Source organism: Neovison vison, chromosome 6, assembly GCF_020171115.1.
Source record: "Neovison vison isolate M4711 chromosome 6, ASM_NN_V1, whole genome shotgun sequence".
Lineage (NCBI taxonomy): Eukaryota > Metazoa > Chordata > Mammalia > Carnivora > Mustelidae > Neogale > Neogale vison.
The window spans coordinates 172,742,610-172,769,608 of NC_058096.1; the positions used below are offsets into that span (position 1 = coordinate 172,742,610).

The 26,999-nt window shown below is 50.8% G+C and overlaps 2 protein-coding genes across 10 annotated transcripts; both read right to left on the reverse strand.

The window, feature by feature from the left end:
• Positions 1–156: 156 nt before the first annotated feature.
• On the reverse strand, positions 157–13,698 carry IL17RC (interleukin 17 receptor C). 5 transcript variants are annotated; one of them, XM_044253023.1, is made up of 19 exons: positions 12,790–13,697; positions 12,484–12,505; positions 12,137–12,289; positions 11,776–11,850; positions 11,575–11,684; positions 10,288–10,399; positions 9,912–9,956; positions 8,070–8,209; positions 7,800–7,859; positions 5,023–5,077; positions 4,755–4,936; positions 4,610–4,660; positions 3,773–3,818; positions 3,497–3,618; positions 3,164–3,223; positions 2,581–2,629; positions 1,063–1,158; positions 915–953; positions 157–819 (listed from the first exon to the last, which is right to left on the reverse strand). In XM_044253023.1, exons 1-19 carry the CDS (start codon positions 12,892–12,894, stop codon positions 200–202), a joined length of 2,142 nt encoding a protein of 713 aa, XP_044108958.1. In that variant the 5' UTR covers positions 12,895–13,697; the 3' UTR covers positions 157–199. The 5 variants fall into 5 exon arrangements, with proteins under 5 accessions (XP_044108958.1, XP_044108962.1, XP_044108959.1 ...); XM_044253027.1 differs by lacking the exon at positions 12,137–12,289 and having other exon boundaries at positions 12,790–13,698; XM_044253024.1 differs by lacking the exon at positions 915–953.
• Positions 13,699–14,065: 367 nt separating this feature from the next.
• On the reverse strand, positions 14,066–26,214 carry IL17RE (interleukin 17 receptor E). 5 transcript variants are annotated; one of them, XM_044253035.1, is made up of 15 exons: positions 25,058–25,286; positions 24,687–24,702; positions 23,750–23,869; positions 22,970–23,067; positions 22,557–22,716; positions 22,328–22,467; positions 21,378–21,446; positions 20,417–20,483; positions 19,281–19,456; positions 19,142–19,189; positions 18,694–19,059; positions 16,440–16,508; positions 15,922–15,973; positions 15,739–15,837; positions 14,066–15,224 (listed from the first exon to the last, which is right to left on the reverse strand). In XM_044253035.1, exons 1-15 carry the CDS (start codon positions 25,184–25,186, stop codon positions 14,629–14,631), a joined length of 2,205 nt encoding a protein of 734 aa, XP_044108970.1. In that variant the 5' UTR covers positions 25,187–25,286; the 3' UTR covers positions 14,066–14,628. The 5 variants fall into 5 exon arrangements, with proteins under 5 accessions (XP_044108970.1, XP_044108967.1, XP_044108965.1 ...); XM_044253032.1 differs by lacking the exons at positions 22,970–23,067; positions 23,750–23,869; positions 24,687–24,702 and adding an exon at positions 25,965–26,214 and having other exon boundaries at positions 25,058–25,115; XM_044253030.1 differs by lacking the exons at positions 22,970–23,067; positions 23,750–23,869; positions 24,687–24,702.
• Between the last annotated feature and the right edge of the window lie 785 nt (positions 26,215–26,999).

Genomic DNA, 26,999 nt, shown 5'->3' on the forward strand with positions numbered 1-26,999 from the left:
CCCACCCTCAGCCAATGGTGGCAGTCCATGTGCCATTGCGTCACCTTACGTCAGCCACCCGCAGGCGGTGCCAGGCTGCACCTGTCCGGGTGTTAAAGGGCCGCGGGCGTCGTGCTAGGCCAGCGAGGCGGTCACGGACACAGGCGAAGGCACCGGTAGAAAAATAGCGTCTGCCTTTATTCGAGCCGTCGCCCCTGCCTCACGTGCCAACCCGCGTGCCGTCCTCGGGATCCCCGGGATCCCCGGGAGACTGAAGCAGCTGGTCCAGGGCGGGCTGCAGGGCCCGGGACACTCGCTTCGCCCTCTCCCCGAGCCGCCCGGGACGGAGGGTGCCAGGCCCCTGCAGGGTCCTCAGGAAGTCGGGCAACTGGGAGGGCAGGGAGAAGACGGGTACGCTGCGGAAAAGGGCGGGCACGGCCTCCGAGTGGAGCAGTCCTTCGAAGTAGGCCCCCACGTAGCGGCCGGGCGCCCGGCCCTGCAGGAAGTCAGGCAGCACGCAGCTGAGCGAGGCTGCAAAGGCGTCGTGCGGGCCGTGCGGGGCGGACGCTGACGCCCCGTCCTGCAGCCACTCGTGGCATAGCGCCACGGCCCCAGGCGAGAAGAGCAGGACCACCACGCCCCCTTCCTGAAGGGTCTGACGCCGCTGCGCGTGGAACCAGGCCAGGGGGCCCTGCGCGCTCAGTTCACGACGGCTCCAGAGGTCCACGGCCACCCGTAGGGGCAGCTGGCACAGCGCTGAGGCCAGGGCGCCCACTAGGCGCTCGAAACCGGAGTCCTCCGCTGAGTAGACGAGCAGAGTCGCGCGGCCCCTGGCGACAGCTGCGGGAGAGAATAGAGGGGAAAGGAAGACGTGAGAAGGCCCGAGGCCCGGCCCCCTGAGGGCGGCCCCCCGCCCGGCACTTGCTCACACTCACCCCCCGCGCGGAGGTCCTCCTTCAAGAGCCTCAGCCACCCTGTTAGGGGAGAGGGGCAGGGGCAGCCCATGAGCTCAGCCGCCACCCTCTCGAGGGGGAACTCCCAGCCCTGCCCTTGGGGAGTGGGGGGGGGTCGGGAAGTGCTCACCTTTCACTTGGTTCCTTTTGACAAGGAAGAGAAGGAAAAGTGCTGAGGCCAAGAGTAGGCAGGCCAGCCACACCAGGGCCCAGCGCTGGTGAACGTCTAGGAGACCCAGGGGAGAGGACAGGCTAGTTAGATACCTAACACTTTCACCCTACTTCACGTAGGAGAAAAACTCGTTTAAAAGATCTCTGGGGCTGCCGTGTGGTGACTGAACTGGCTCAGGGGAATGGAAAGATTTACAGCAAATCCACCGCATATAGTGTCAGAGTCAACATATGGACATAGATCCATCTACTTGAGTGACCTCAGATAAGTCACTTAATTTTTTGCCTCAGTTTTCACCTTTGTAAAACTGGGTTCACAACAAGTACCTACTTACTAGGGTTGTTTGAAGACTGCAAATATTAATACACACAAAGCACTTAGGCTGGGCCTAGCAAGCGCTCAAATGTCAGCAAATAATGTCTCCTAAGCATAGGGTTGCTGGGCCCTTGACCTCACTCTCTTGATGACTCCAAAAGCCTTCTAACTGGTGTCCCTAAACCTCTTTTTTGCTTCCAAGTCCTTCACTAAATGGCAGTCCCAGAGATCTTTTTAAACTACAAATTTGATTATAGCCTTTCAGGAGGCTCCCATTGTTCTTAACATAAAATCCAATTTCCTAGGGGGCACCTGGGTGACTCAGTTGGTTAAGGGTTTTATTACTCTTGGTTTTGGCTCAGGTCATGATGTCAGGGTTGTGAGATCAAGGTGTGGAGTCTGCTTAAGATTCTCTCTCTGCTGGGCACCTGGGTGGCTCAGTGGGTTAAGCCGCTGCCTTCGGCTCAGGTCATGATCTCGGGGTTCTGGGATCGAGTCCCGCATCGGGCTCTCTGCTCAGCAGGGAGCTTGCTTCCCTCTCTCTCTCTCTGCCTGCCTCTCCATCTACTTGTGATTTCTCTCTGTCAAATAAATAAATAAAATCTTTAAAAAAAAAAAAAGATTCTCTCTCTGCCCCTACCCACTCTTTCTAAAAAAAAAAAAAAATCTAATTCCTTCCATCAAGGCCCTAGATGACCCTTGCATCCTTGTGATAGAGGCCTGCCTTCCAAGACCCTCCAGCCACACTGACTACCTTGGAGTTCCTCAAAAAAGCATCTTTCCCCCCTTTAACGAGCTCAGCCTTCAGAACAGCCAGAACCTCTTCCTGGCCCCACCCCACCTAAGTCAGTTTCCCAATATATGCATTTATGGATCTGGACACTTTATAAGTGAATGCTTCAATAGCTCACATTTACTAAATGTAAAGCAATTATTTAGCTAAGGTCTTTCTAGCCTTCTATGGCTGTGGTGGGGGCAGGGATTGTGTCTTTTTGGTGATGCTTGAATCCCTGTAAGCTCTCTTTTTGGTTTTTGAATGAAGGAAGGAATGTCTGTCTGATTGATCTGAGCCAGGGAAGGAAAGGCCATTGCATGAGCTCCCTAAAAATGTCTAGATTCCAGCCCTTGGTGGAGGGGAAGGGCAGATTTTGTAATACTCACACTTGTCCATGGGGCAGGCCCATAGTGCTCTCAGGTCATCTTCCCAGAGCTGTAAGACACAAACAAAGCCAAGGCCACAGCCCAGAACACCCACCAAGTTCTGGCCAGCCTGATCTCCAAATTCCCAGCCTCAGCTATGCATGCATACTTCTCACACACACACACACACACACACACACACACAGTAGGCCGCAAGCTGTTCTGCCTTTGTTCATGCTGTGCCTACGCCATGCCGGAACTGGCCCATGTGAAATCACCCTTTCTTGATGCTCTCCCTGGAACCCAGTGCTTAGTGCATATAAATTTGGTTATCTGTGTACTGTTTTCTAGCCAGCAGTGAGCAACTTGGGAACAGCAGCTATGCTTCTTCAATTCTTGGCTTCCCCAGGGCTGGACACAAAATAAGCAGAAATAGATGGTAAGTGGGTACTAGAGGTACAATGAAGAGGCCCCTGTCTAGGAGGAGTGAGAGTTTCCCTGATACCCTCTGCTAGGCACAGGAAGAGATGGAAGAAGTTAAATACAGAGTTTTAGACCTATTGGCCTTGGGCACTGGGGCAGGGCCCTCCTGCCACCCACTCACCTGCAGACACTGGCCTGACTGCAGGTCCTGTAGTAACTGCTCTCCGAGGCGAGCTGCCCTCTGCCAAACCAAAGGGAGGTTGTCACCTAGGGGCATCATACTTAGGAGACCACTAAGCTTCAGCTTGCAGAATAGTTGGGGAAGGGAAGGGGAGTGGCTGGAGACTTCTAAGAGGTCACTAAGAACAGGGCCTAGGTTTGAGTAACCCCCACATTCCCGGAGAGCACTGCAGGGTCTGGCACAAAGGAGGGGAAATTGAATGCAATGAAAATCTGAGGCCAGGCTTGAGATGGAACTGGAAAGGTACATGGAGGAGGACCCCCTTGTCCTCACCGTAGAGGCCTGACTGAGTAGTGGGGTGCAGCCACTGGGTTCCAAGGCACAGAGTGATCTGTTGTTCTGGGGGCCACGTGTCTCTAGCAGCAGCATATCATCCTTGAGGGCCCCGAGGGAATCTGGAAGGGGTGAGAGCCCACTCTGAGCAAGACCCAAGCATACTGGAGGCTGCCACTTGCCCCCACGCCTGATCTTCACCCCCATGAGGTGGCACTTGCAGGGTTCACCTCTATTGCAATGGCCCTGCCCCAGCCTTTCCCAGGCTCCACTCACCAGCCCACAAGCACTCCTGTAGCTGCAGCTTCTCCCAGCTGCTCACCTGGTTAGAAGGAGCCAAGGTTAGGGCCACAACAAAAAGCAAGAGGCAAGGCCGCAAAGAACTGAAGAGAAGGACAGTAAGGGGAGGTCTGTTTGGTTGGAGTAGGGGATCTGCATTCTGGACCTAATGTTAAGCAGATCAGGATTCAAGGCTAGATGATTAAGAGATACTTTATTTTTCTCAGCCACAGCCTTGCGAGGGCATCTACGTTCCCTTCTCATCTAACCACCTTCACCAAGAGGCCTCATCTGACCACTCCACTTGTATACTGTATTATTCATTCAATCTGTGTCTTCCTCCATTATTTTTTTTAAGATTTTATTTATTTGTCAGAGAGAGAGAGCAAGCACAAGCAGGGGGAGCAGCAGGCAGAGGGAGAAGCAGGCTCCCTGCTGAGCAAGGAGCCTGATGCAGGACTCATCCCAGAACCCTGGGATCATGACCTGAGCTGAAGGCAGACGCTCAACCAACTAAGCCACCCCTGCATCCCTCTCTTTCTCCATTAGAAAATAAGTTTTATAGGGTGGGAACATTGATTGGTTTTATTCACTACTGTGAAGTAGTTATTATCATCCCCATTAAAGAGATTCGGAGACTGATGTTCAGAGTGGTGAAGTGACTTGCTCAGAGTCCCATAGTACTGCTAAATAAATAGTACAACTCCAAGAGGTAGCCCAAAACAACCTTGCTTCCATGACCCAAGGGATAAAGTGGGTCCAGAAGACAGTGAATTATCTGGTGGGGTCCACTTGGGGTCCTCCCCTAGCCCAGAGCTCTTGTGCCCTTCTTACCTGAACACAGAGGTTGGGGTGAACATTCAGCAATGGCAACTCAAGTGTCTTCTGTGGAAAAAGGGTAATGGGTGAGGTCAGGAAATAGGCCCCCCAAGCTCCCTGTCATTTCTTGATCCCAGGAGCCTCCCACGGCTTCACTTACATTTACAGTGACATTTTCTCGGGACAGCGGTGGGACCAGCGACAGGCAGGGACCCCCGCCTGGTGCCTGCCAACACAGAGTGGCCTCAGCAAGCAGCAAGCAGGGTGCATTTAGCTGCCAGCCCTGGGGGGACAGTAGCCGCAGCCGGGCTGCACGCCAGAGGTTCCGGTGTGCCCGGGGGTCTGCAAGAAGAGGGCTGCGTCACTGGGCACCCAGCATGCATCCACCTGCACCCTTCCCACCCTGGCCCCAGCCCTGGTCTTCTCACCCTCCTTAAAGGGGCAGAGGCTCGTCCTGACAGAGTCGGGCTCTAGAGGCCACACCTGGAAAAGAAACAGGGTTCTATTAGTCCATTCAACCCTCCAACAGTATGTGCCAGGCCCTCTGCCAAGCACTGGGATGCATTCATTCAACTAATATTTCATCAACACTTGCCCAGTCTTTTTGCTCTTTGTAAAGCCCTAGCGTTGCATGCATTGATTCTTCCAGCAGACCCTATACCAGTATCTGGCAACACCTTCATTCAACAGATTTTTAATAAAGACCTACTCTGTATCTTAGCACCATGGTTGGCACTAGGGACGTTGACAATGAAATCCAATCACTGTGTGTGAACCTACTACATGCCAGGTACTGTGCTAAGTGTTAACATGTATTAATATATATAAATTTATTTGTCTTGTGTTATATATATATTACATATAGTATACATAATATATAATATATTACACATATATTTTATATTATATAACAATATATATTATATATTGTCTTATATAATATAGACCGTATATATTTATATATTATTGAATATCATATATGATCATTATATTATATAATTATATATTGTATATAATATAAATATATTATATTCTATTATATATTTACATAATATATAATATCAATATATGAATATATAGATATATATCCACATGTTTATATTCTATAATATATTTCTAAACATTATATAATTATATATTATATAATATATAAAATATGTAATATATACTATATATAACAAATATATGTATATTTTTAAAAGATTTTAAAAAGGATTTTATTTATTTATTTGACAGAGATCACAAGCAGGCAGAGAGAGAGGAAGGGAAGCAGGCTCCCCGCTGAGCGCTGAGCCCGATGTGGGGCTCGATTCCAGGACCCCAGGATCATGACCCTAGCCGAAGGCAGAGGCTTCAACCCACTGAGCCACCCAGGCGCCCCATGTATATTGTTTTAAGTAAACTCTACGCAGTGTTGGGCTCAAACTCATGACCCTGAGATCAAGAGTCACATGCTCTATGAACTGAACCCGCTAGGCACCCCATTTCTTTCAAAAAGCTTTTAAAACACATCTATTCTGTGCTTAGCCCTATGGTAAGCAGTAGAGATAGTATATTAATTTATTCAGCAAACTTTTTTTTAAAGATTTTATTTATTCATTTGACAGACAGAGATCACAAGTAGGCAGAGAGGCAGGCAGAGAGAGAGGAGGAAGCAGGCTCCCTGCCAAGCAGAGAGCCAGATGTGGGGCTTGATCCGAGGATCCTGGGATCATGACCTGAGCTGAAGGCAGAGGCTTTAACCCACTGAGCCACCCAGGTGCCCCCAAAATAGTATTCAGCAAACTTTTAATTAAGACCACCTACTATGTGGCAGGCATTGTGCTTGACAGTAAAGATGTTTATATCACAGCAAACATTTCATGAACATCTGTTATGTGTCCTATCACAGTGCTAGTTAGTAGAGTTTCATTCATTCATTCATTCATTCATTCATTCCTTTAACAGACTTAATTAGCACCCATTACATGCCAGGCATTGCACAAGGCTCTGGGGGAGTTACTAAATTTGAATTAGGTATTATTTCCTTGCCTTCAGGAAATTACAAAGTCACAGTTTTAGTAAAGATAAAACATGTGTATAAATTAATAAACTGGTGACTCATTTATTGAGCATCTGTTGTGTGCAAGAAAAAAGGATACAGGTGCCCAAATAAGAAAGGAAGTGATAAACGAACAAGAAAAGACAGAAGTGTAAGAAGTTTGGAAGGCAGGAGAGGCCAGACAGTTGAGGAAAAGCTTTGGGAACGAGGTAATACCAGAGCTGGAAGGATATGGCTGTATAGAAAAGAAATGAGGGTATTTCAGGCAGTAGAAATAACAGGCATTGATGTCAGAGATAAAATAGATGGGACCTGATCACCATTTAAATGTGCAATCAGAAGAGGAAAGAGGGGTGTCTAGCTGGCTCAGTTGGTAGAACATGTGACTCTTGACCTCAAGGTTGTTAACTTTGAGCCCCACGTTGGTTGTAGAGATTACTTAAAAATAAAATCTTAAAAAAAAAGAAGGGGTGCCTGGGTGGCTCAGTGGGTTGAAGCCTCTGCCTTTGGCTCAGGTCATGATCTCAGGGTCCTGGGGTCAAACCCCACATCTGGCTCTCTGCTCAGAGGGGAGCCTGCTTCCTCCTCTCTATCTGCCTGCCTCTCTGCCTACTTGTGTTTTCTGCCCACCAAATAAATAAATAAAATCTTAAAAAAAAAAAAGAAGAGGAAAGAACCAACATATAGAAGCTTGGATACTTCCTTTTGTAACAGTTCTATGAGGCTGGTATTGTTATTCCCATTTTACAGATAAGAAACAGGCTCAGAGAGGTGAAGTGACTTGTACAAGGGCACACAGCTAGCAAATGGCAAGAGTCAGTATTCAAACTGTCTGAGTTCACAGCACATACTCTACTTTCCAGAGGAGTACAAAGAGGCAATTGGAGGAGTAGGGAAAGGCTTCAAGGAGGAGTTGACATTTGAATGGGACCATGAAGAATGTGTAGGAGACCTGTGGACAGAGGATCAGGAAAAGCATTCAGAGCCTGCAACAGGCAGAAGACAGGACAGCAAATGTCAGGAAAGGGCTAGTCACTTTAGGGAGCAATAGTTCCCACCCCAAAGAGGAATACAGTGGATGGCAAGACAAAAAAGGTAAGGACCACCCCCCTTCTCAATTCCTCAAGCCCCTTGCCCTGGCAGCTAGTTAGACTCTTCTCTTACCTGAATACAAAGGCAGGGAAACAGGTCTGTGTGGTTCAAGGTAATATTCCGTGGCCCAGTCTGTGGATAAGCAGAAGACGAGAAGTGGAGAATATGAGGAGGAGGAAGACTGGAAGCCAAAGCTGAGGAAACCAGGCAGGCATACATGTTCCTTGCCTGGGGCATGGGTTGCTATATCCTCCTCAAGGGTCTCCTTTGATAATGCACTTGCATCCTTAGCCTGGGCATCAGTCTAGAGTGGGAATGGACTTGGGGAAGGGGAGGCCTCACCAGGTTGCTATGCCACCATGGTTTTGTAGGGCCCTGGACCTGGTTCCAGTACAGGGAGAGGCCAAAGTGCTGCTCCTCAGAGACGTCCAGCACGAGGTGCACATCATCGCCATCGGCAGACACACTGAGCCAGGGCAGGGCTGTGGGCAAGGTGAAGAGAGAGAGACTTCCTTCATCTCTTCTGCATACCCACCCCTGGCCATACCCCTCCAACTGATCCTTTAGTTTCCTTCATATCCCTGAGACTGGAAGGCCCCTGGACAGCAGAGCCTGTGTCCTCATCGCTGATCAGACTTTGTCCCTAGCAGCCAGCCCAGTATCCTGACCCAACTCTTCTCCCTCTGCAGCCAGGAAGATCCTATAACCACAGTAAGGTAAACCATCTTCCTCTGCTCAGAACCTTCTGATGACCCCTCCCTGGTTACTCTCAGAGTAAAAGGCAGAGTCCTTATGACGGCTTGCAAGACCTTATCCACTTTATCCTCATTTCCTAGCACTCTTGCCCTTAATTGCTGCGGACACACTGCCCTCTTTGCTAATACTTAGTAACACACCAGACACACTCTTGCCTCAGGCCCTTTGCACTGGCTGTTCCTTCTGCATATGGAACACTTTTCCCTCAGAAACCCACAGGGCTCCTCCCATACCTCCTTCAGGTGTTTGCTCACCAGACTGAAGCCATCCCTGACTTCTGCAAACTCCCAAATCCCTTCTCCTCCTTCCCCTTCCCCCAATTTTTTTCATAGCACTAATCACATCTTATTGCATAGTTCACATCTCCATGTGTTTATTGTGTCCTCCATCACCCCTATGCTGACCCTGACTCCCATCTAGAATATCAGCTCTGTAAGGCAAGGATTTTTGTCAGATTTTTGTTGACTAATCTCAAGTGCCTAGGACTATTTCTTGGGCAGAGTAGTTACTCAATAAATATCTGTTGAAAAAGTGGAACAGTGTCTACTGAATGAATGAAGACATGAAATGCATGATGTGTATCTGTGTCCTCAAAGCTCCGGTGCTGAGTAGTCTCTAATGAATTACCAAAGAGGCAGGCCCAAACTTAAGGAACCGAAAAGGAAATAAAATTGAAAAAATTTAAGAGTTCAGGGCATTTGGGTGGCTCAGTTGGTTGGGGATCTGCCTTGGGCTGAGGTCATGATCCTAGGGTCCTGGGATCGAGTCCCAGGTCAGGCTCCCTGTTCAGCCTATTTCTCCCTCTGCCTGCTGTTCCCCCTGCTTGAGTTCTTTCTCTCTCTGACAAATAAATAAAATATTTTTAAAAAAGAAAAAAAAATTTAAGGGTTCAAAAATATCACTGCTTATATCTTGATCTGGGTGACAGTTATGCAAATGTATACATGTGTAAAAATTAACTGAACTGGACCTTAAAATTAGTGCACTTTACACACTTTTCTATGTGTGTGTTATACCACAGTAAAAAAAAATACAATATGAAAAAATGAACAAAGTGAAAATAAAATTCAAACATTGCCTGGGAAAAATCATCAGAACCTTGACCTTCCTAGCCCTTATTTTATGGATTAATATTGTTTGTATTTTGGTATATGGTGGTAGTGGGGTGTACCAATATCTTGACAATGCTTTGGGCCTCTAGATGTCCTTGGTACTAATAAATAAATTTGTTATAAAGAGTGAGAGATTCACCTTCATATTCCCAATGCCTGGCACAGAGTAGGAGCTACTGCAGTTCATGTGTGATGAATGAATGAGCTACGAGATTCTGGATTGTGTTAAACCCAGACCTGAAGCCACCTCCAAGCATCCCTCATACTCCAGACCCTGCCCCTCCCTCCTTCCAGCCCTGCTGGCCATAGCCCGTACCCCAGCAGCTCTGGATGCTGTCCTGGACTTCAAGCCCCTTGCAGTCTGGGGAGAGATCACAGAAAAGCCTCCAGTGGGGCTGGGGGCCAAAGAAAAAAGGGGGGCACCAACCCATGGGGAGCACTGGGAAGGGCTCCTTGTCCCTTAAATACCATCCCATCTATCCAGTGCCCAAAGCACCCTTCTCAGGCACTGGGAAGCTATATCACCTGGGGAGAGGAGACAAGAGGGATAGACGCTAGGGAAGATGGGAGCTCAGACCCCTGCCTGTGAGTGGATGGGACGAGGAAGGGAGTGAAAGCAGAATGGTAGTAGCCGGAGGGGAAAGAGACCAGGGGACAGGACTTGGGGCCCCTGAGGCTCTGGAGCCACTTACCAGGCAACTGCTGTGTGAGATTGAGTTCCTTCTGGTACCTGGGCTGAGTGTAGGACCAGAGTCGCACCTCAGCCCCCAGAGCAGCCTCGAAGCAGTCAAATACTACAGAGCCCTGTGAGGAGAGGGGTGGTGGAAGGCTGGTGGTATAGGGCTCAGAAATACAGGCCAAGGGCTCTGAGCTCCTCTGGGGACCACTCCACTTGCCTCCTCCCCCAACCAATGACTCTATATTGTAGGGCCCGAAATTCTCCCATTAGTGTTTCCTTTAAAGGCCCCCAGTTCTAAAGCACACACCCTCAGTAGGGGTGTCAGCAGGGCAGGGATAAGGGCTCTAGCTATTTGAGTCCTTGCTCCCACTCCTGCTGTCCCCCATCCCATGGCCAAAGCTAAGGTGATCAGATACGCCAACACAAATGTGAGACACCCCTTCCCACACCCAGTGCCTCAGTGGTCCTCACAACTGCCCATTGAGGTAGGCCAGCAGATTCTCTCCCATTCTACAATTTTCCAGGCAAGAGGATATTGGCTGGGAGCTGCAGGCAGGGGTGGGGAAAGTCAAAGGGTTTGAGTTATTTGGCCCAAGTGGAGCTACATCTTCCAAACACACGTGGCATCCTGAAGTGGGGAGAAGCCCCAACACCCTGCACCATGGTCTACACACAGGGCAGACATGGTATAGAAAGTCCAGAGAAGTAGATCCAGAGCACAGACTTCCCCTCTCCAATCTCAGTTTCTCTCTCTGGAAAATGAGGGTAATAATAATGCCTAGTTCATGTGTACTTCTGAGAATTACAGAAGAAAGGGAGAATTAGGGGCACCTGGGTGGCTCAGTGGGTTAAAGCCTCTGCCTTCGGCTCAGGTCATGCTCTCAGGGTCCTGGGATCGAACCCCACATCGGGCTCTCTGCTCAGCAGGGAGCCTGCTTCCACCTCTCTATCTGCCTGCCTCTCTGCCTACTTGTGATCTCTGTCTGTCAAATAAATAAATAAAATCTTAAAAAAAAAAAAAAAGAAAGAAAGGGAGAATTAACTCTCCTGAGATCCTTCAGTGCTGGGCATTACACAAGGTGTTTTACACATACCAACTCATCTTTTTCTCACAACAGCCACATGAGGTAGGACTATTCTTATTCCCATTTTACAGACAGGAAAACAGAGGCATAAAGGGCTGGAAGGTCTTGGGCACAGCCCTGCCAGAGTCAGCGCACAGAGATAACACACACACAAGAGCACTTCAGAGACGCCATATTGAGAAGATGGCTACTGCTAGGATTAGGATTTTGCATACCACAGACTGACCAGGCTGCACAAGGGCAGCAGGCACTTGCACCTCCAGCAGGACACAGCGGGCGGTAGGGTAGGCCTGGAAGGAGAGCACCACCTGGGCCTGGAGAAAGGCTGTGAGCAATGGGGTGGGGCACTGGTCAGGCTCCAGGGCCTCCGGCCAGGCCCTGGCTAGGGGCAGTTGGGCCAGCCAGGTTCCCCTCACCGTTCCTAGGCTCCTCGAGCTCCAGATCAGCGGCTCTTCCAGACCTGTCCTCATCTTTAGGTTCTTCCCAGTGCCCTGGAACCACCCAAGAACAAGGCCTAGGTCAGGCCTAGGCTCTGGGCTGGCTTTGGACTTGGCTTCCCTCCTGAAGGCCCAGTGCTGAGAAGCAGGGGCCAGGCCTGGGGCCGGGATTAGGGTGACGGAGACAGGGAGACCAGGCTAACCCGGGGGTCCTTTGGCCGGTGTTCTCCAGGTGAACACTGAAGATGCACAGGACTGCTTGGCGGACTCCCCAAGCCTTGTGCCCATCCCAGACATGCTGCTGACATGTGCACATACAGCTAGGGGATGAAATGCTCACCATGCACAGCCAGGTGGATAGACACACGCACACAGAGGTCACAGTCAGTCTCCTGGTGGCACCTCAGCACCAGCTCTGTCTGCAGGCGTGTGGGCACCAGCACAGGGCCCGGGGCGGACACGATGCTCCCGGGCAGGCAGAGCACGTCACCATCTGTGCATCAAGGGTCAGGGGGAGCTAAAGCTGTTCATAATCCAGAGTTTAGTTGCACCTGACGCCCCCAGAGGGCCAAGAAGCTTTGGGTTCTTCCTGGGAGCTTTGGGTGGTCAGGGCAGGGAATTGGAACATCTCCCCTCCCTTCTGCCACCCTGAGCAGTTCTTTTCTTTCTAAAAGTAGGGCTACTCACCCCAGAGATGGCAGGAAAGGCCCTAGGAAGGAGGGAAAGACGAATCAGAGTTTATGCCGCCGAACCTAGCCATTTTTCCCCTGCCTGATAACCCTGGCCAACATTCTGGGGCTCCCCATTCAAGCCCCTCCCAGGAGAAGACAAACCCAGCTCTTGCCCCCTCCCGTTCTTCTCTTATCCCATCAGCACCAGACAGACCAGCCAGGGCAGTTCTGGTGACAGTGACAGGAGCCAGGCCAGGGCCTCCGATAGGCAGCAGACCGAACCCTGAGCTTGCCCCCAACCCTCCCATTACCCCAGACTTACCGGAGAGCAGCGGGCAGTGTCCTGAGGCCCCATAAGCTTCTCTAAAGAGAGGACCATGGGGCTTCGGCCCAGTGCCAAGGACAACAGGAACCAAGGCACTGGCATCTTCCATGTACCAGGAGGCACCAAAGCCCAAGGCCCTGTCCTGCCCCCCCAAGGGGGGGGCAGACACCGTACCTCCGTTCCTAATCAGCCCCAAGCCTGTGGGCACTAGGGGCCAGAATCCCTCTTCAGCCTGGGGTCCCAGTGCTGTTTTGAGCACTCCCTCTCCTGGGAGCCCTGAATCCTGTCCCAGTCCAGCCGGGAGTGCTTTCCTTTCGGTTTGGCTCCCGGCAGGCAGCTGACTGTTCCCGCCCCGCCCTGTCCCTCCCACCAACACCAGGCCTGGGAGCCAGCAGCCTTGGACTGGGGTGGTTGCCTCCTCTCTTCTCCCTGTCTCGTCCTCCTCCTTCTCTGCTGACACCTGGCTGGGAGGGGCCCCTTAAGAGGGTGGTGGCCTCACCGCTGAGTAAGAGAGCGTTACTCACCCTGGGAGTCCCTAAGGAAGAGGACCTGGGCAATACACGGGCATCTCCACTTCCCACGTGAATCTGGGATTTTGCTGCCCATTAGGTCCCCTCATACAGGGCACCCCTTGTCCCTTCACACATCTGCCTTGGGACTCAGTGACCCTTTGTGGGGCAGGAGCTCTAAAGGAAGGGACAAAGGGCATCAGAAAGTGGGCTTTTCACCCCTTCTTGGCCTCTGCTCAAGGGTGGGAAGGAACTCAGGACTCAGAGCCAGGAAGACAGGGGCCCCATTTGTGCTGTTGCCATGTTGCATGATAGATGGACCTTTCTGAACCTGTTCACAGTAAGGATTAAGATTTCCAGGTCCTGGGGCACCTGGGTGGCTCAGTCATTAAGCATCTGGCTTCAGCTCAGGTCGTGATCCCAGGGTCCTGGAATCGGGCCCCACATCGGGCTCCCTGCTCAGCAGGAAGCCTGCTTCTCCCTCTTCCACTTCCCTGCTTGCGTTCCCTCTCTCACTGTGTGTGTGTGTCTCTCCCTCTGTCAAATAAATAAAATTAATAAAATTAAAACAAACAAAAAAAGATTTCCAGGTCCTCTTTTGGCTTTCAGAGGCTTTGCTTGCGAGAATGTGAAGGATATGGTTGTGGGTATGGACATGGGAGATCTGGACCCACAAATGATGCATAACAACCCCCAGGCAGGGCTGTGCTGACCCCTCCTCCAACTCAGTATCCTGGGCACCCTAGAGAAGCACACCATGTCTCTTAGCTTATCCATTATGTTTGCCTTTATTAATTTTCTTTTGATCTTGGTTTCTATTGTCCCACCTTTGCCCTGGACACCCAAGGCCAAAACCTCTTTCCCTGGGTCAGGTGCCCTCCCTTCCTCCCTCCATCCTCTGGGCAGGGCTCCCTTCTGGGAAAGCAGTATCCCTGCCTCAGAAAGGGTTTTTCTCCACTCCCCCCACCCCGCAACAGAGTTACTCCTCGCTCAGAATTGGCATGGCTCCTGCCTCCTCTATCTCTGTCCCACACCTCTCCAGCCTGGACTGGAGCATGTGCAGACTGCTCTTTCAGCAATTTTGAAGAAAAGAAGTGTGAGGAGTTCCCCACCCCCAACAGAACTGGGGTCACTGGAGCTCTCATTAAACAGCGATTCTCCCTGCTGGTTCCTAAAGGGTAAACACGAGGAAGAAGCCAGACGCTTAAGGAAGGGGCTGGGACAGAGAGGGAGGTGCTCTACTCCCAGGCCAGCAAACAGAGCAGTAAGAATTTTTGGCCAGTAGTCCTGAGGAAGCACCCCAAGGGTTCTAGGGTAGAAGGCTCATTCAGGGGTTCCAGCCAGTACCCCTATGCCTGTCTCTGCTCAGCCTCGGTGGGCAAAATTTGGCGGCCTCGAGTTCCAGCCGGTGGCACAGCTCCAGGCGACCCCGCAGGCACCGCCGATTCCCGAAGAGGCCTCCGCTGGCTGCTTCGGTGGAAGGCTGCGCGTCTAGAGCCCGCAGTAGGCGTGGCAGGTCGCGCAGGAGGCGGTAGCGTGGCAGGTCGCGCAGGGGCGGGGGAATGTCCCCCTTGGCACAGAGGCGACTGAAGTAAGCAAGCAGCAGCAGCGGGCGCGGAGCGGCTTGGAGCAGGGCGCGCAGGGGTGCGGAGTGGGGATCCCGGCCTTGGGCTGGACTGGGGCCGGCACTGCTCCACAGAAGCAGCACGGTGCCCCGCTCCTGCGCGACGCGCGCCCGTGCAGCCCACAGCCACGGCAGCGGGCCCACGCGCGCCACGCGCGTCCCCTCCCACAGGTCCACGATCACGTCGCGCCCGCCGCCCAGCGATGCCCGCAGCAGTTCAGCCAGCGCTCCCACCAGGCGCCGCTGCGCCTCGGAGTCGGCCACGTGCAGGAGTAACACCGGCCGCGCTCGGCCAGGGCCTGCGCGGGGGCGGGGGGGGGAGGGAAGAATAGCAGGTGAGAGGGTGGGCCGCTAACTGAGAGCCCAGCAACTTCCCCTCCCCTATTACACCCTGACTCTCCTTCTCCCTGCCTTGTTAGCCCCACCTGGTTCCTTATCTGCACTGGGGGTAAGTACTTAAGGCAACTTTAGCCTATAGGGTGTCATTGGGCTAATTAGATAAAAACACCCGGAAGGGGTCAGGTCTAGGGCGCCAGGTTTGGCAGGTGCAGCTCAGGCTGGATTTCCGCCCCACGGGTCTCTTCCCAGAGACCACTAACAGTGAACCATCTGCACAGAGGGACCTTTGCTCTGCCTTAACCATTCCTGACCACTAGGGGGCCTGAGGCTCACCACTTTGGGTAGCAGAGAACTCCGCGCACCAAGAGGGCCATGGCTCTTCTGGAAGGGAGCCTAGGCAAGGGAAGGGTGGGGGGCAACTAGCTTAGGCTCTGTGCAGGTCTGAATCCTCAGGTTACCCCAGAGTGAGCTTACCTGACAGTGGACGCCGGCGGATGAAGACCAGAACAATGCCCAATAGGGTGGTGAGCGCCAGCAGTGCCAGTATCAAGAGCCCCAGGTGTCTATGAGAGACTGAGTCAAGCAGAGTGAGGCCACGCCAGGCTCCTCAGTGCCCAACCTTCTCCCAACCCCACCCCTTCTCTCCCAAGAACTCACCATTTGGACACAAGAGGTGCTTCCAGGAAAACTGAACATCTGACCTCCACACCTGAGGGCAGAGAGCACCCCACCCCTGTGAGCCACGGTAGCCCCTTCTCCCAGGGGAAGCTGAATAGGGCAAGAGAAGGGTATAGGGAATTTCTGCAGCACAGGGTTTGTGTTTGCTCCAACTGTGGTTGGGCAGGCAACAGGTCAAGAGTGGCAACCCAAAAAATAAACTTGAAGCTGGCCAGGGCATCCAGGAGGATCAGGAGGGCAGAGGCCCTGAATGAAATAATCAGGTGCCATGGAGCTCAAGCCCACTGTCACCATGCCTGAATGATTCTTCCCAGGAGAAGGCAGAAATCAGCTTTTTAAAATATGACTTCTCCAGTACTTAAATGGTAGCAACTCATTCCAATTTCAAATACCAGGCTGGCCAATCCAAACATTTTTGCAGACTGCATTTGCCCCATGAGCTCCCTGTAGAGTAGATGCTAGGGGAGTATGTACAGAGTGAGGGAAGGACTCCTTACCAGGACACAGCTCCCTGGCTTCAGGAAGGGAATGATGAGCTCTAGTGTCACTGGGCTTGAGCCCTGAGTCTGTGGGAACAAAGAGCAGAATGTCTCCATAGTGTCAAATCTGACTCTGTCCAGTCTGAGTCTTTGCCTACACTCTTCTTCCTTTCTACCCTCCCACCCCACAGAAATCCTACCCAGGATTAAGGCCAAGTGCCACTGCTGACAAAAAAGAAGTCTCCTGGGATGCCTGGGTGGCTCATTTGGTTAAGTGTCTGCCTTTCGCTCAGGTCATGATCCCAAAGTCCTAGGATCGAGTCCCACATCAGGCTCCTTGCTCAGAGGGGAGTCTGTTTCTCTCTCTGCCTGCTGCTCCCCCTGCTTGTGCTCTCTTTCTCTCTCTGACAAATAAATTTTTAAAATCTTAAAAAAAAAAAAAAAGAAGAAGTCTTCCTCCTGCTTCATTCTCAAGCATCCCACTGATTATTCCCAGAGCGGAACTGTTGCGCAGATACACATTAATCAGGCAATCAAGCACTCATCAACAAACGTGCTCTGGGTGTCTACTTTGTGTCAAGCTCTGAGGAAAGAAGACACAGATGTTGTCTCTGTCCTCCAGCAGCTCATAAACCAAGGAACCTAACTATATAACCTGCCTCTCTTCTCTGTCCCACACATCTGAAGGGATGGCTTGTCCACTGGAAAGAACCTAAGTTGTGAAGTGACCACAGCTAAAACCAGGCTTAACTATTGCCTTTGTGGTTCCTAGCTGTGTGATCTTTGCATGGAGATAGGTTACCTCCCTCCCTGACCCTCAGTTTCTTCATTTGTACACAAGGACTAATAATCTTTCTTTTACTGGGTTATTGAGAGCATCCCATGGGAATATGCATGTTAACACCCCCTACAGTATATGGTGCCAGGTGAATTCCTTCAGTAGTAGTAGTTATTATTACACTGTGGACTCCTTAGGGGCAGACTCTGTGTTATATACTTTTCTTGTATCTCCCAGGGCCCAGTACAGGGTAGGCACAGAGTAGGGATTCAAGAAATGCATGCTAAATTGGACAGAATTGATTGCCATCTGTATACAGGCAGAATACGGCTCCACCCTATGTTCTGGGTGTTGGTTAGGGAATTGACCAGCATCTCCATCCTTCTGGAACTCCCTCGATCTCCAACGCCCATACCACCCCTGTCCCAGACTCCATTCTTCAGCCAGCTGTGAGCACCCGCTAACACAGTGATGCCCAAATCATGGCTGAACTCAATGAAGGTGGTCTTTCCCCAGCTCACAGAAACAAATGAGTCCATGGATTTAGCTATCAATTTTAGGTTATCCCATGGGACTTGGTCTTAAATCTTAAGCATGGCTCGGTATTAAATTTTAAACATTTTCTTTTAAAGTGTAATGTTCCTCCAGGAAGCTCCCAGCTATCTTTTTTTTTCTTTTAAGATTTTATTAATTATTTGACAGAGAGAGAGGGAACACAAGCAGGAGGGTGGGAGAGGGAGAAGCAGGCTTCCCGCTGAGCAGAGAGCCTGATGTGGGGCTCGATCCCAGGACCCTGGGAATATGACCTGAGCCGAAGGCAGACACTCAATGACTGAGCCACCCAAGCGTCCCAAATTTTAAACATTTGCTACCTACCACCTGTATGCTTGTGAGCCCTCATAGTACGCAAGACAAATAAGCAAGCTACAAGTGAGTGTTTAAGAATTGGAAGGAGCTACTCATGCTTAGTCAGATTGGTGCTATGGTTTGATGGACATATATGATTGTGGTTTTTATATCAGATACACAGAAGAGAGTCTGCTGGTCAGACTGTTCCTAGTTCACATGATAAAGTTAAATCTGTCTGTAGTTCACAGTATTCTGTGAAGAGCTCCTCAGCTTCTAGGGGCTCTGCCTCCTAAGATAGGGAACGTCTGCCAAGTGCCTTGTGGAGACAAACAGGGGTAGAGAACAGCTGGGTCCGAGAGAGGGCCTTGGTATAAAATGTGGCAGCAGACCGCGGTCAGAAGACAGCTGGATATGGGAGCGCTGGTCTCTTGCCACTTTATCTGGGGTAAGTTCAGAAACTAAAAGGATTAGAAACTGCTCCATGAACCCTCCGCTGACTGAAGAACCAGCTGAACAAAGACTGGTCAAGTAAATAAATAGCCAGATGATATAAGTTAGAGATTTGTCTGCCTCCACTTGCTGTGCTCTGAGCAACAAGATGGTGGAGGCTGGGGGGAGAGGGTTGGAGCCCTGGCTGGGCCATACCTGGCTGATGCTGTACACAGGGGGCACCAAGCTGTCCTGCCCCAAGCTTGAGTGGCTCCAGGCAGCACTGAAGGTGGCGTGTATCCTTGAGGAGAAGTGAAGGACCAGCTGCTGGCCCTGGGTATCCATGCTCACATTCCAGGATGGGGCTGCCAGGGTGGGAAAGGGTATCATGGGAGACATTCTGTTTGCAGGAGGCGATAGGATTTGGGTTGTGGTTGCCAGAGAAGTCAGAACAGGGCTTGAGCCTGGTTTGGTCCCAGTTGGGTAAGGGTTCAGTGGTGGAAGGGCGTCCCAGCCAGGGTCACTTATCAGCTCACCCGTCTGGTGGGGGCATTCAACATGGCTGCTATTTCCAAATGAGAACTGAGAAATCCAAGAATGGCAAGTCAGCAAGCTCCAGGCACCATCCATACCCCTCCCCATCCACTGTCCCCCACGTTTGTACCTTGAAGCAAAGCTGGGGATGCAGGTCAATTCCCTCCAAGACATACCACTGTGGTAGGAGAAGAGAGTTAGTCAGGGAGCAGGGCTTTGGGCCCCAGCCCTGCCTGCTCAAGTCCAGGGGCAGGGGGTAGCGGGCTCACCCCCTCTGACTCTTGAGCCGTGGCATTGGGGAGGTCTTCACAGAGGGTATTCCAGCCCCACTTCTGGCAGAGGGAGGCCTCCAGCTTCAGTGGGCAGCGGAGGGTCAGAGCCATGACCATCTGACTGTGCTGGCTGTAGTCGGTAAAGTGCACTGACTTCCAGAAGTCCGAGCCATCTGGGCATGCGGCAGGCAGGGGCAGAGAATGAGGCCCGCTGAGGCCTGGGCCCTGCTTTGGCCTCAGCCTCGCTTTGTATCCCCATCTCTGGGGGCACCGGGGGATGACTTTATGAAGATACCCAGCACATTTGCTGGCGTGTCTAGGTGATCCTATAAATAAGCATGCCTTCTCCAGACCTTTTATGACCATTTCTACTTCGCTGTCTCATCTCCTGCCTGTGCCTCCATTCTGACCAGTTCTCTGCTGCTCCCCAAACCAAAAATCTGCAGATCTTTGCTTAGATTCCTCTCAGAACCAGGGATGTTCCCCTCACTACTCTTTTGAAATACTGTCCCTTTTCTCAGCCCAGCTCAGGTGTCCCCTCCTGTAAGAGACCCTATGATCTGACAGACTTCATGGCTTCTCCCTTTCCTGAGTTCATGGCCTATAGCCTAGCCCACAGTTCTAAAGGTGCCCTGGACTTTGGGCTGCTTTGCACTATTCATTTGCTGTGTTTCAGGGTCCTGTCTCTTTGATTTGGGGATGACAACATGCATACAGCATTTCAGACATCACCAGCCACTTTCACATATAATATTGAATGTAAGTCTCATCCACAGTTGGAAAGGAAGGCTGGGCAATTGTCACTACTTTCCTGATGAAGAAATTAAGGTTCAGAGAAGAAAAAGTGAGATGGGACCTCAGGACTTCAGGCCCATCCTCTTAGGACACTACCTCTTGGGTCTCCCGCTTCTGAACCTCTCACAGTGCCTAGCACCATGTTTAATACTCTGATTTGTTGGGAGGTGTATGGTAGATACACTAACCCTTTCCCACTACCAACTCCAGGGAAAGTGCCTGCATGCCTTCTGGGGTCTTCCTCCACAGCATAGGTGTGAATTGTGTGTGTGTGTATGTGTGTGGTGTGTGTGTGTGTAAGACACTGAGGGCTGTGAATGCACATATGCAGCACTCACAGGCTTCAGGCCAGTTCTGAAAGGGACATTTTTTGCGCCTCACGGTGTCCTCTTGCAGGTAGGATACCTGGGGGGGAAAATCAAAGAGTCAGGGAGGGTCATAGGAACGGCTTCTCCTCTATCACTCAGACATGGGCTCACCCCCTCTGACTCTGGAACTCCTGGCTTGACTTTGCCCTGATGCCAGCTGCCCGAGCCAGGGCGGGGCATGGAGGAGGGGAATCAGTGAAGGGTATGGGCAAGGGTCGGTGGGGCATGACCCGGGGAGGCTGAGTCCTCTTCTCCCTGGAGAGGAGAACCTATGCTCTCCCCAGAAAAAGGGGAAGTTCACATTCCTCCAATTTTAACTTTCCTGGCTTCCCAAAGAATGCCCTGCACAGACCCCTCCCTCTGGACCACCCAAATAGGGATTGTCCACCCCAGCAGCTGCTCCCTGCCCCACGTGTCCTTCTGTACCTCCCCTTTTGCCTCCTCCTAGTCAACAAGGTTCCCTGCATTTTCTGTCTAGTCCAAAGAAGTCTTAATGCTAGGCACCTCGGCTTTGTAAGGAGCAGAGAACTGCCAGGGCAGGCTCATGGTGACAAGACTTTTGAGGCCATATGGAACCTGCCAGTGGCCCCACGTGCCCTCGTCATGATTCCTCAGAACACACAATAAAGGTAACTGTGTGTTCTGTTTCTGTGCGCTAAGGCCAGTCTGAACCTAGAAAAGCTGGGTTTAGTTGGACTGAGGTTGGAATCACACACCCCCCCGCCCCCCAGAATACCTCCTGTTCGGCAGGACGCTTCTGTCTCTGGCCCAGCACGTGGCTCACAGTCAAGCTGGCAACCATCTTCCCAAGCATCTCGTCAACACTCAGTCTTTTTAAGACCTGACTCACTAAAGATACACTTGACCAACTGTGCCTCTGGGAGGCCTATAAGTGGAGCCGGGGACAACCCAGACCTTTACCTCTGCTCACCTCTATGCACAGACAGGGCAGAAAGAATTCATAAGGCATGTCTACAGTGTGGCCTCCAGACACAATTTTCTGTTGACAAAGCAGCAAAAGGAAAGAAGAAATGCCTGAGAAAGAGCTTAGGCACCCTGGACAAGGGCAGTAAAAAGTGGAAACCTTGGCCAACACACCCTGTTTTTCCTCTTATCTGAGACTTACTTCTTCCACTGCGAAATTTCCTTTTGGGGTGGTGGGTTGTCCCTGCTCTATAGTCTATTTGATCTAGGTGTCTCAATATATAAGGTGGGAAGAGGGAGGAAATAAGGAGAGGATTAAACATTTTTGGAGCCTCTGCTATATGCCAGGGAGGGAGCTAGGTGCTAGAAGCATTAACTCAATGAACTGAACACTAGCATCACAGTGATCTTCATTTGAGAAATGAAGAGAGCTGAGGCCCTCAGAGGTACAGCTTCAGTCCCACAAATGGTACAGACCGCATACCAGGGCATCTACAGCAACTGGAGGTTGAAGGGGGATATGAGGCCCGGGCTGAGGAAATGGGGAACATCTCATTCTCTGAGGGGCAGCAGCAAAAGGAGGGAGATGGAAGGGTACCAAGAAAGATGTAACCACTTCTTGGAGGGAACTGAAAAGCGTTCTTAATGCAATCTGAATCTCGCTGAGAGTCTTCTTGCTGGGGATATATGCTGTATTCATTTCTCTGCTGAGCATTCATGGTTGCTCCAAGTCTCTATCTGCCCTTTGCCTTCCTCTCCTCCCAGCTGACAGGGACCCCTGCACTTTCTGTCTAATCCAAAGAAGGCTTAAATGCTAGGTACTTCAGACTTGTAGGGAGGTCCTAGACAATGACTATCCCTCTCTGGGCCTCAGTCTCCCCATGTATACAATGGGGAGATCTTTTTTGCTCCAGAACTATGTGATCTGGCTTTTTGAAGGGAGACAATATTCCATACCTGCGTGTCGAAGGGACTGCTCAGCTCCTCACATTCTAGTACCCACTGGTGACAAAGACGCACGTTGACCTCAGGTCCCGGAGGAATGGTCACTTGAATAGTCCGTGCCTCGGGCAGCAAATCAAAGGAGAACTCAGGCCCTGGGGAGAAGGGGGACCCCTTGTCTCTTGCCTTGGGCACATGCACCAATACTTGGCTGCACCCATCTCTGGTCACACCCCACGCTTACCTTCATGCCTTTGTGAGCTGGGTCTGGGGAGACCTTCCAATGCCTTCGGATCTGAAGGTTGGGTTCTTTTAGTACGCAACCCCTTGTGAGAGGTGTCTGGGGAGGGGACAGCGATGTGATGACCCTTCCCAGACAGGCAACAGCCACTCAGCATCTTCCTCTGTAGGCAGAGAACATGGTTGGCCTTGTGCCAGGAATCAGGCTTTTGTTGCTGCTTCTGGAACCTGGGGCCCCACAGACAAGTCATTAAATCTTTAGGCCTTGGTTTCCCTAAGTGTGTAATGGACAAAACAGTCCACTTCATCACCACGCTTTCTATCTTTCGATCACCACGTGACTAGAGTACAAAGGAGAGGCTAGGAACAAAAGCGCTGTGGGGCGTAGGGCAGAGCTGGAAAAGGCAGGGGGAGTACCTGAGCAGATGCTGGCATCTTGTGTCTCCTACAGAACTGGAACTTACATGACTTTTTGTATTTCTGCACCAGGAGGTGGAACCAGCCCCCCTGGAGGCCTGTGCAGGAAAGGACATATTTACTATCCAGCCCTTCACTGCCCCTCTGCTGCCTGGAAATGTGGCCTGATTTTAGATAGTAAGTCATTTCAAATCATGGAGGGTAATTGTATCAAGCTTTTTTAGTCCTGAAAGTTACGATATAATCAAAAAGGATTAATTTCTTAAGTAGATAAAAAGTCATATATGTATATATATATATACACACACATACATACACACACACGTATAGATATATATATATATATAGATAGATAGATAGATAGATAGATATATGCACAAAAATATCCATTGTAGCATTATTTAAAACAGTGAAAAATTAGAAACTGAATTCTTAAGCAGTGTTGGGGCATTTAGTAAGTGCTGGGCACTGAACTAGGCAATGAAAATACAGAGAATAAGAAAGATCTTACTTTGCAAATAGAAGGTAATACTAGTAAACTCGCAGAACTAGAACAATTTAATCTCAAGCATTGGTACCAGTGGAAAGGAGAAACACCTTCACAAAATGATACAACTGACCCTTAAACATCAATTGTGGTATGCTATTTTAGGATGACCTGTCTCTATTGAGGTTGACAATAGGAGAGACATGATAAGATCCACTTTCCTCAGCCTGGGCACCCCCAAACACCCTAATTCATATCTCCACTGAGAACAGCCCAAAGGGCTGTTTCTATACCTGGAGGATCTGACACCAGATGCAGGCACAAATAGCGGCAGAGCCAGAGCTGAGCACACTCAGGCCTTGGGGACACAGCAAGGGCCAGCTGGGTATGGCAAGGAATATGGGCAGAACTTCCTGGTAAAGATAAAAAGTAAATCACACGGTAGGGTCCCAGACAGCCCCTCCTGCCTCAGACAAGGTGGACTGGAGGCTGAGATGTGCAGCTTTGGGCAATTTATGGACTTCTCTAAGCCTCAGCTTCCTCGTTCATAAAATAGGACTGTTGTCAAGATCAGGTGAGATAACGTGTGGGGAAATGGTCCATAAACCAGATACTATTAGACATGAAAGATCGTTGTTGTGGCACTGACAGGAGTGAGGGAATAGTTAAGGAGAGTGCCTAGAGGTTATCCTGCGTCTCTCCTTTAATCCTCCCACAGCTCAGGGGCAGGGGCTTTCATCCTACAATCATTTCTTTTTCTTTTTTTTTTTTTAAGATTTTATTTATTTATTTGACAGAGAGAAATCACAAGTAGATGGAGAGGTAGGCAGAGAGAGAGAGGGAAGCAGGCTCCCTGCTGAGCAGAGAGCCCGATGCGGGACTCGATCCCAGGACCCCGAGATCATGACCTGAGCCAAAGGCAGCGGCCTAACCCACTGAGCCACCCAGGTACCCCATCCTACAATCATTTCTACCACCCTTCTCTAGCCCTCAGAAACTGCCCCTCAGAAACAGGGAGTCAGAGGGGCTAAAGGCACTGCCTGTGGCCACATGTGGAGTATGTGGTGGAATTGCAATGCAAATCCAGGCTTGCCTTGATTCTAAATCCTGTGTTTTCTCCTTGATACGCTAACTTCCCAAGTTGGGAGACAAAAATTTGAATGGAAAGCTCCCTAGGGATCTGGAACAAAAGGGACACAGAAAAGAAGCAGGGCAGGGAATGAGACTCACCAGTGAGAGTGTCTTCCTGAAGACACAGTGCCCAGCAGGGGCAAGAAAGAAGAGAAGAATTATTAGTAGGGGTTCCTATGGTGGGCCAGGGGAGCATTCTCCCTGGGGTCTTTGACTCAAATCACCTAATTCCAAGGCCCATATCCCAATAGCCCATCCACTCTGGCTCTTGTCTTCCCAGCTCAACCCTGCCCAGGCCCTCAGCACTCTAGAACCTTGGCTACCCCTGCAAGACCATATAGAGGACACACTGGGGCTGCAAGCAAGGCCCAGGGACTTGGGAGACATGAGAGGACAGGCAGAAAAGTGGGGAACTTTACCAGCCTGTGGCAGGGAGAAGTCCCTACTGGGCAGCCGCAGCATTACCTTACCATGTGGGAGGCCAGCAGACAGTGCGTGCTCCAACGGGGCAGGTAGGGGCAGCCAATCCTGGCGGAGGCAGAGAGCCCAGTGAACAGCAGGAGAAGCAGAAGTGGAGCTGCCAATCTGGGGCTCCCCATGGGCTTCCGTGGGGTCAGAGCACCCAGACCATGGCTGCACAGTCTGAAGGTGGGCAGCAGGCCCTTGCTGTGCAGCCCCAGGGAGTGCAGGGAGCCAGAGTCTTCGCCCCTGCCAGCCCCTGCCCCGCCCTGCCCCAAAGCTCCTCCTAGATCCTAGATCCTAACCAGCCAGCCAGGCCACATTCCTTCTCCTAGCAGAGGGACAGAAGGACGGTTGCTGCAACCCCCCCTGCCCCCCGCCCCCAGAAAACCCTACTGCTCCCCTGGAGGGCAAGGGGCTCCTGCTCGGGCAGAGAAATAACAGGAAAGAGGCCAGCGCAGGGTTAAGGGGATGGAGGGCTGTCCCCACTTCTTAACCCCTCCTACTCCTGCAACACCCTGCAGATTTGACTCACCCACTAATGCTCTTGGATTTGGAGCTGACTTGGAGATGTGCTTTATCCCCTCACTTAGAGAATTAACAACTATTAAGCACTATTCTGCAATAGGGTCTGGAGACAGAGGTGACTGAGACACTATTTAGAGTTGAACAGAACAAAAGTCACTGTAGGATGCACGTGAACCTCACATGCCCTCATACACATACTACTCCCCACCTAGCTGACCCTCAACACTATATAGCCCAGCTTTCTCTCCCCACCCAGCTCTTCTGGACAAAAGGCTCCATGCCAAAGGGGTCTCCGGTTTCAAGGATCCTCTAATCAGTACAGTCTGCTCAGGAAGCCCCAGAGCGCATAGCTGAGCCCTGGAACCGAAGGAGCAGGCCCCACGCACTGACCTGGTTTCCTGTGGTTTCCGATGCTGACGAGGCTCCAGGCTTTGTGGGGACCCTCCCCATCATCCCACAGCTTCCTCCTGCTCATGGAGCATTTGAGCTGCTTCAGTCCTTACCTTGGTGACACACATAGAAAGCAAGTTTGGGGCACACCGAAGGGATCAAGTCATCTTGATATTGTTATTGTCCCTCTGCACCTTTCAGCAGCCTGACCCTAGCCTCCTTGCAGCCAATTCTAGGTCCACTGTCTGAAGACCCATCCGACCCATAATCCTAAAAATACTCTCAAGCTTTTGAGTTTTGCCTATACTTTACGTTCTCCAATGCCTAGCCATTGATTTTAAGAAATAGGTGGTTTTGTAATTGAATAACTAAATAATGATACATTTCATTTAAGCAGCAGTTTACCTGCTTCACATTTTACAAGCACTTCCGTATTTGATCTACCTAATCATCTCATGAGACAGGTAAGTGCGAATTATTTTCATTTCGTAAAGAGAGAAATAGGGAAAGAGAAAGAAGAGTGATTCCATCAAAGGACTCTAGACCAGGGAGCTCCAATTTGCCACTTCTCATAATTCATTCCTCTTTCTACCAGCCTATGGTTTCTCTTCCCACTGCCTCATCTCCTTCTACTCTTGGAAACTCAAAAGGGTTTGCCTGGCACAGTCCTGGGTTTTGGCCTAGGAACCCATCACTGCAAAAACAGATCAGTAAGATACGAAGGAAGCCAAGGGTGGGCTGGCCATATTAAAGATAGGCTAGGGAGTTCTTCCCCCAATTTTTACCTAGCTTACAGTGGTTTAGATCTATATAAATAATGCATTTTCCAATGCTGAGGGCATGAAGTGAGAAGCTTGGTTCCATTCTAAAATACTTCTATTTTTTCTTTTCTTTTCTTTTCTTTTTTTTTTTTTTTAAAGATTTCATCCTTCTATTTGAAAGAGAGGGAGAGAGGGGAGAGAGCACAAGCAGGGGTGAAGGGGCAGAGGGAGAGGGACCAGGCTCCACACTGAGCAGGGAGCCAGCATGGGGCTC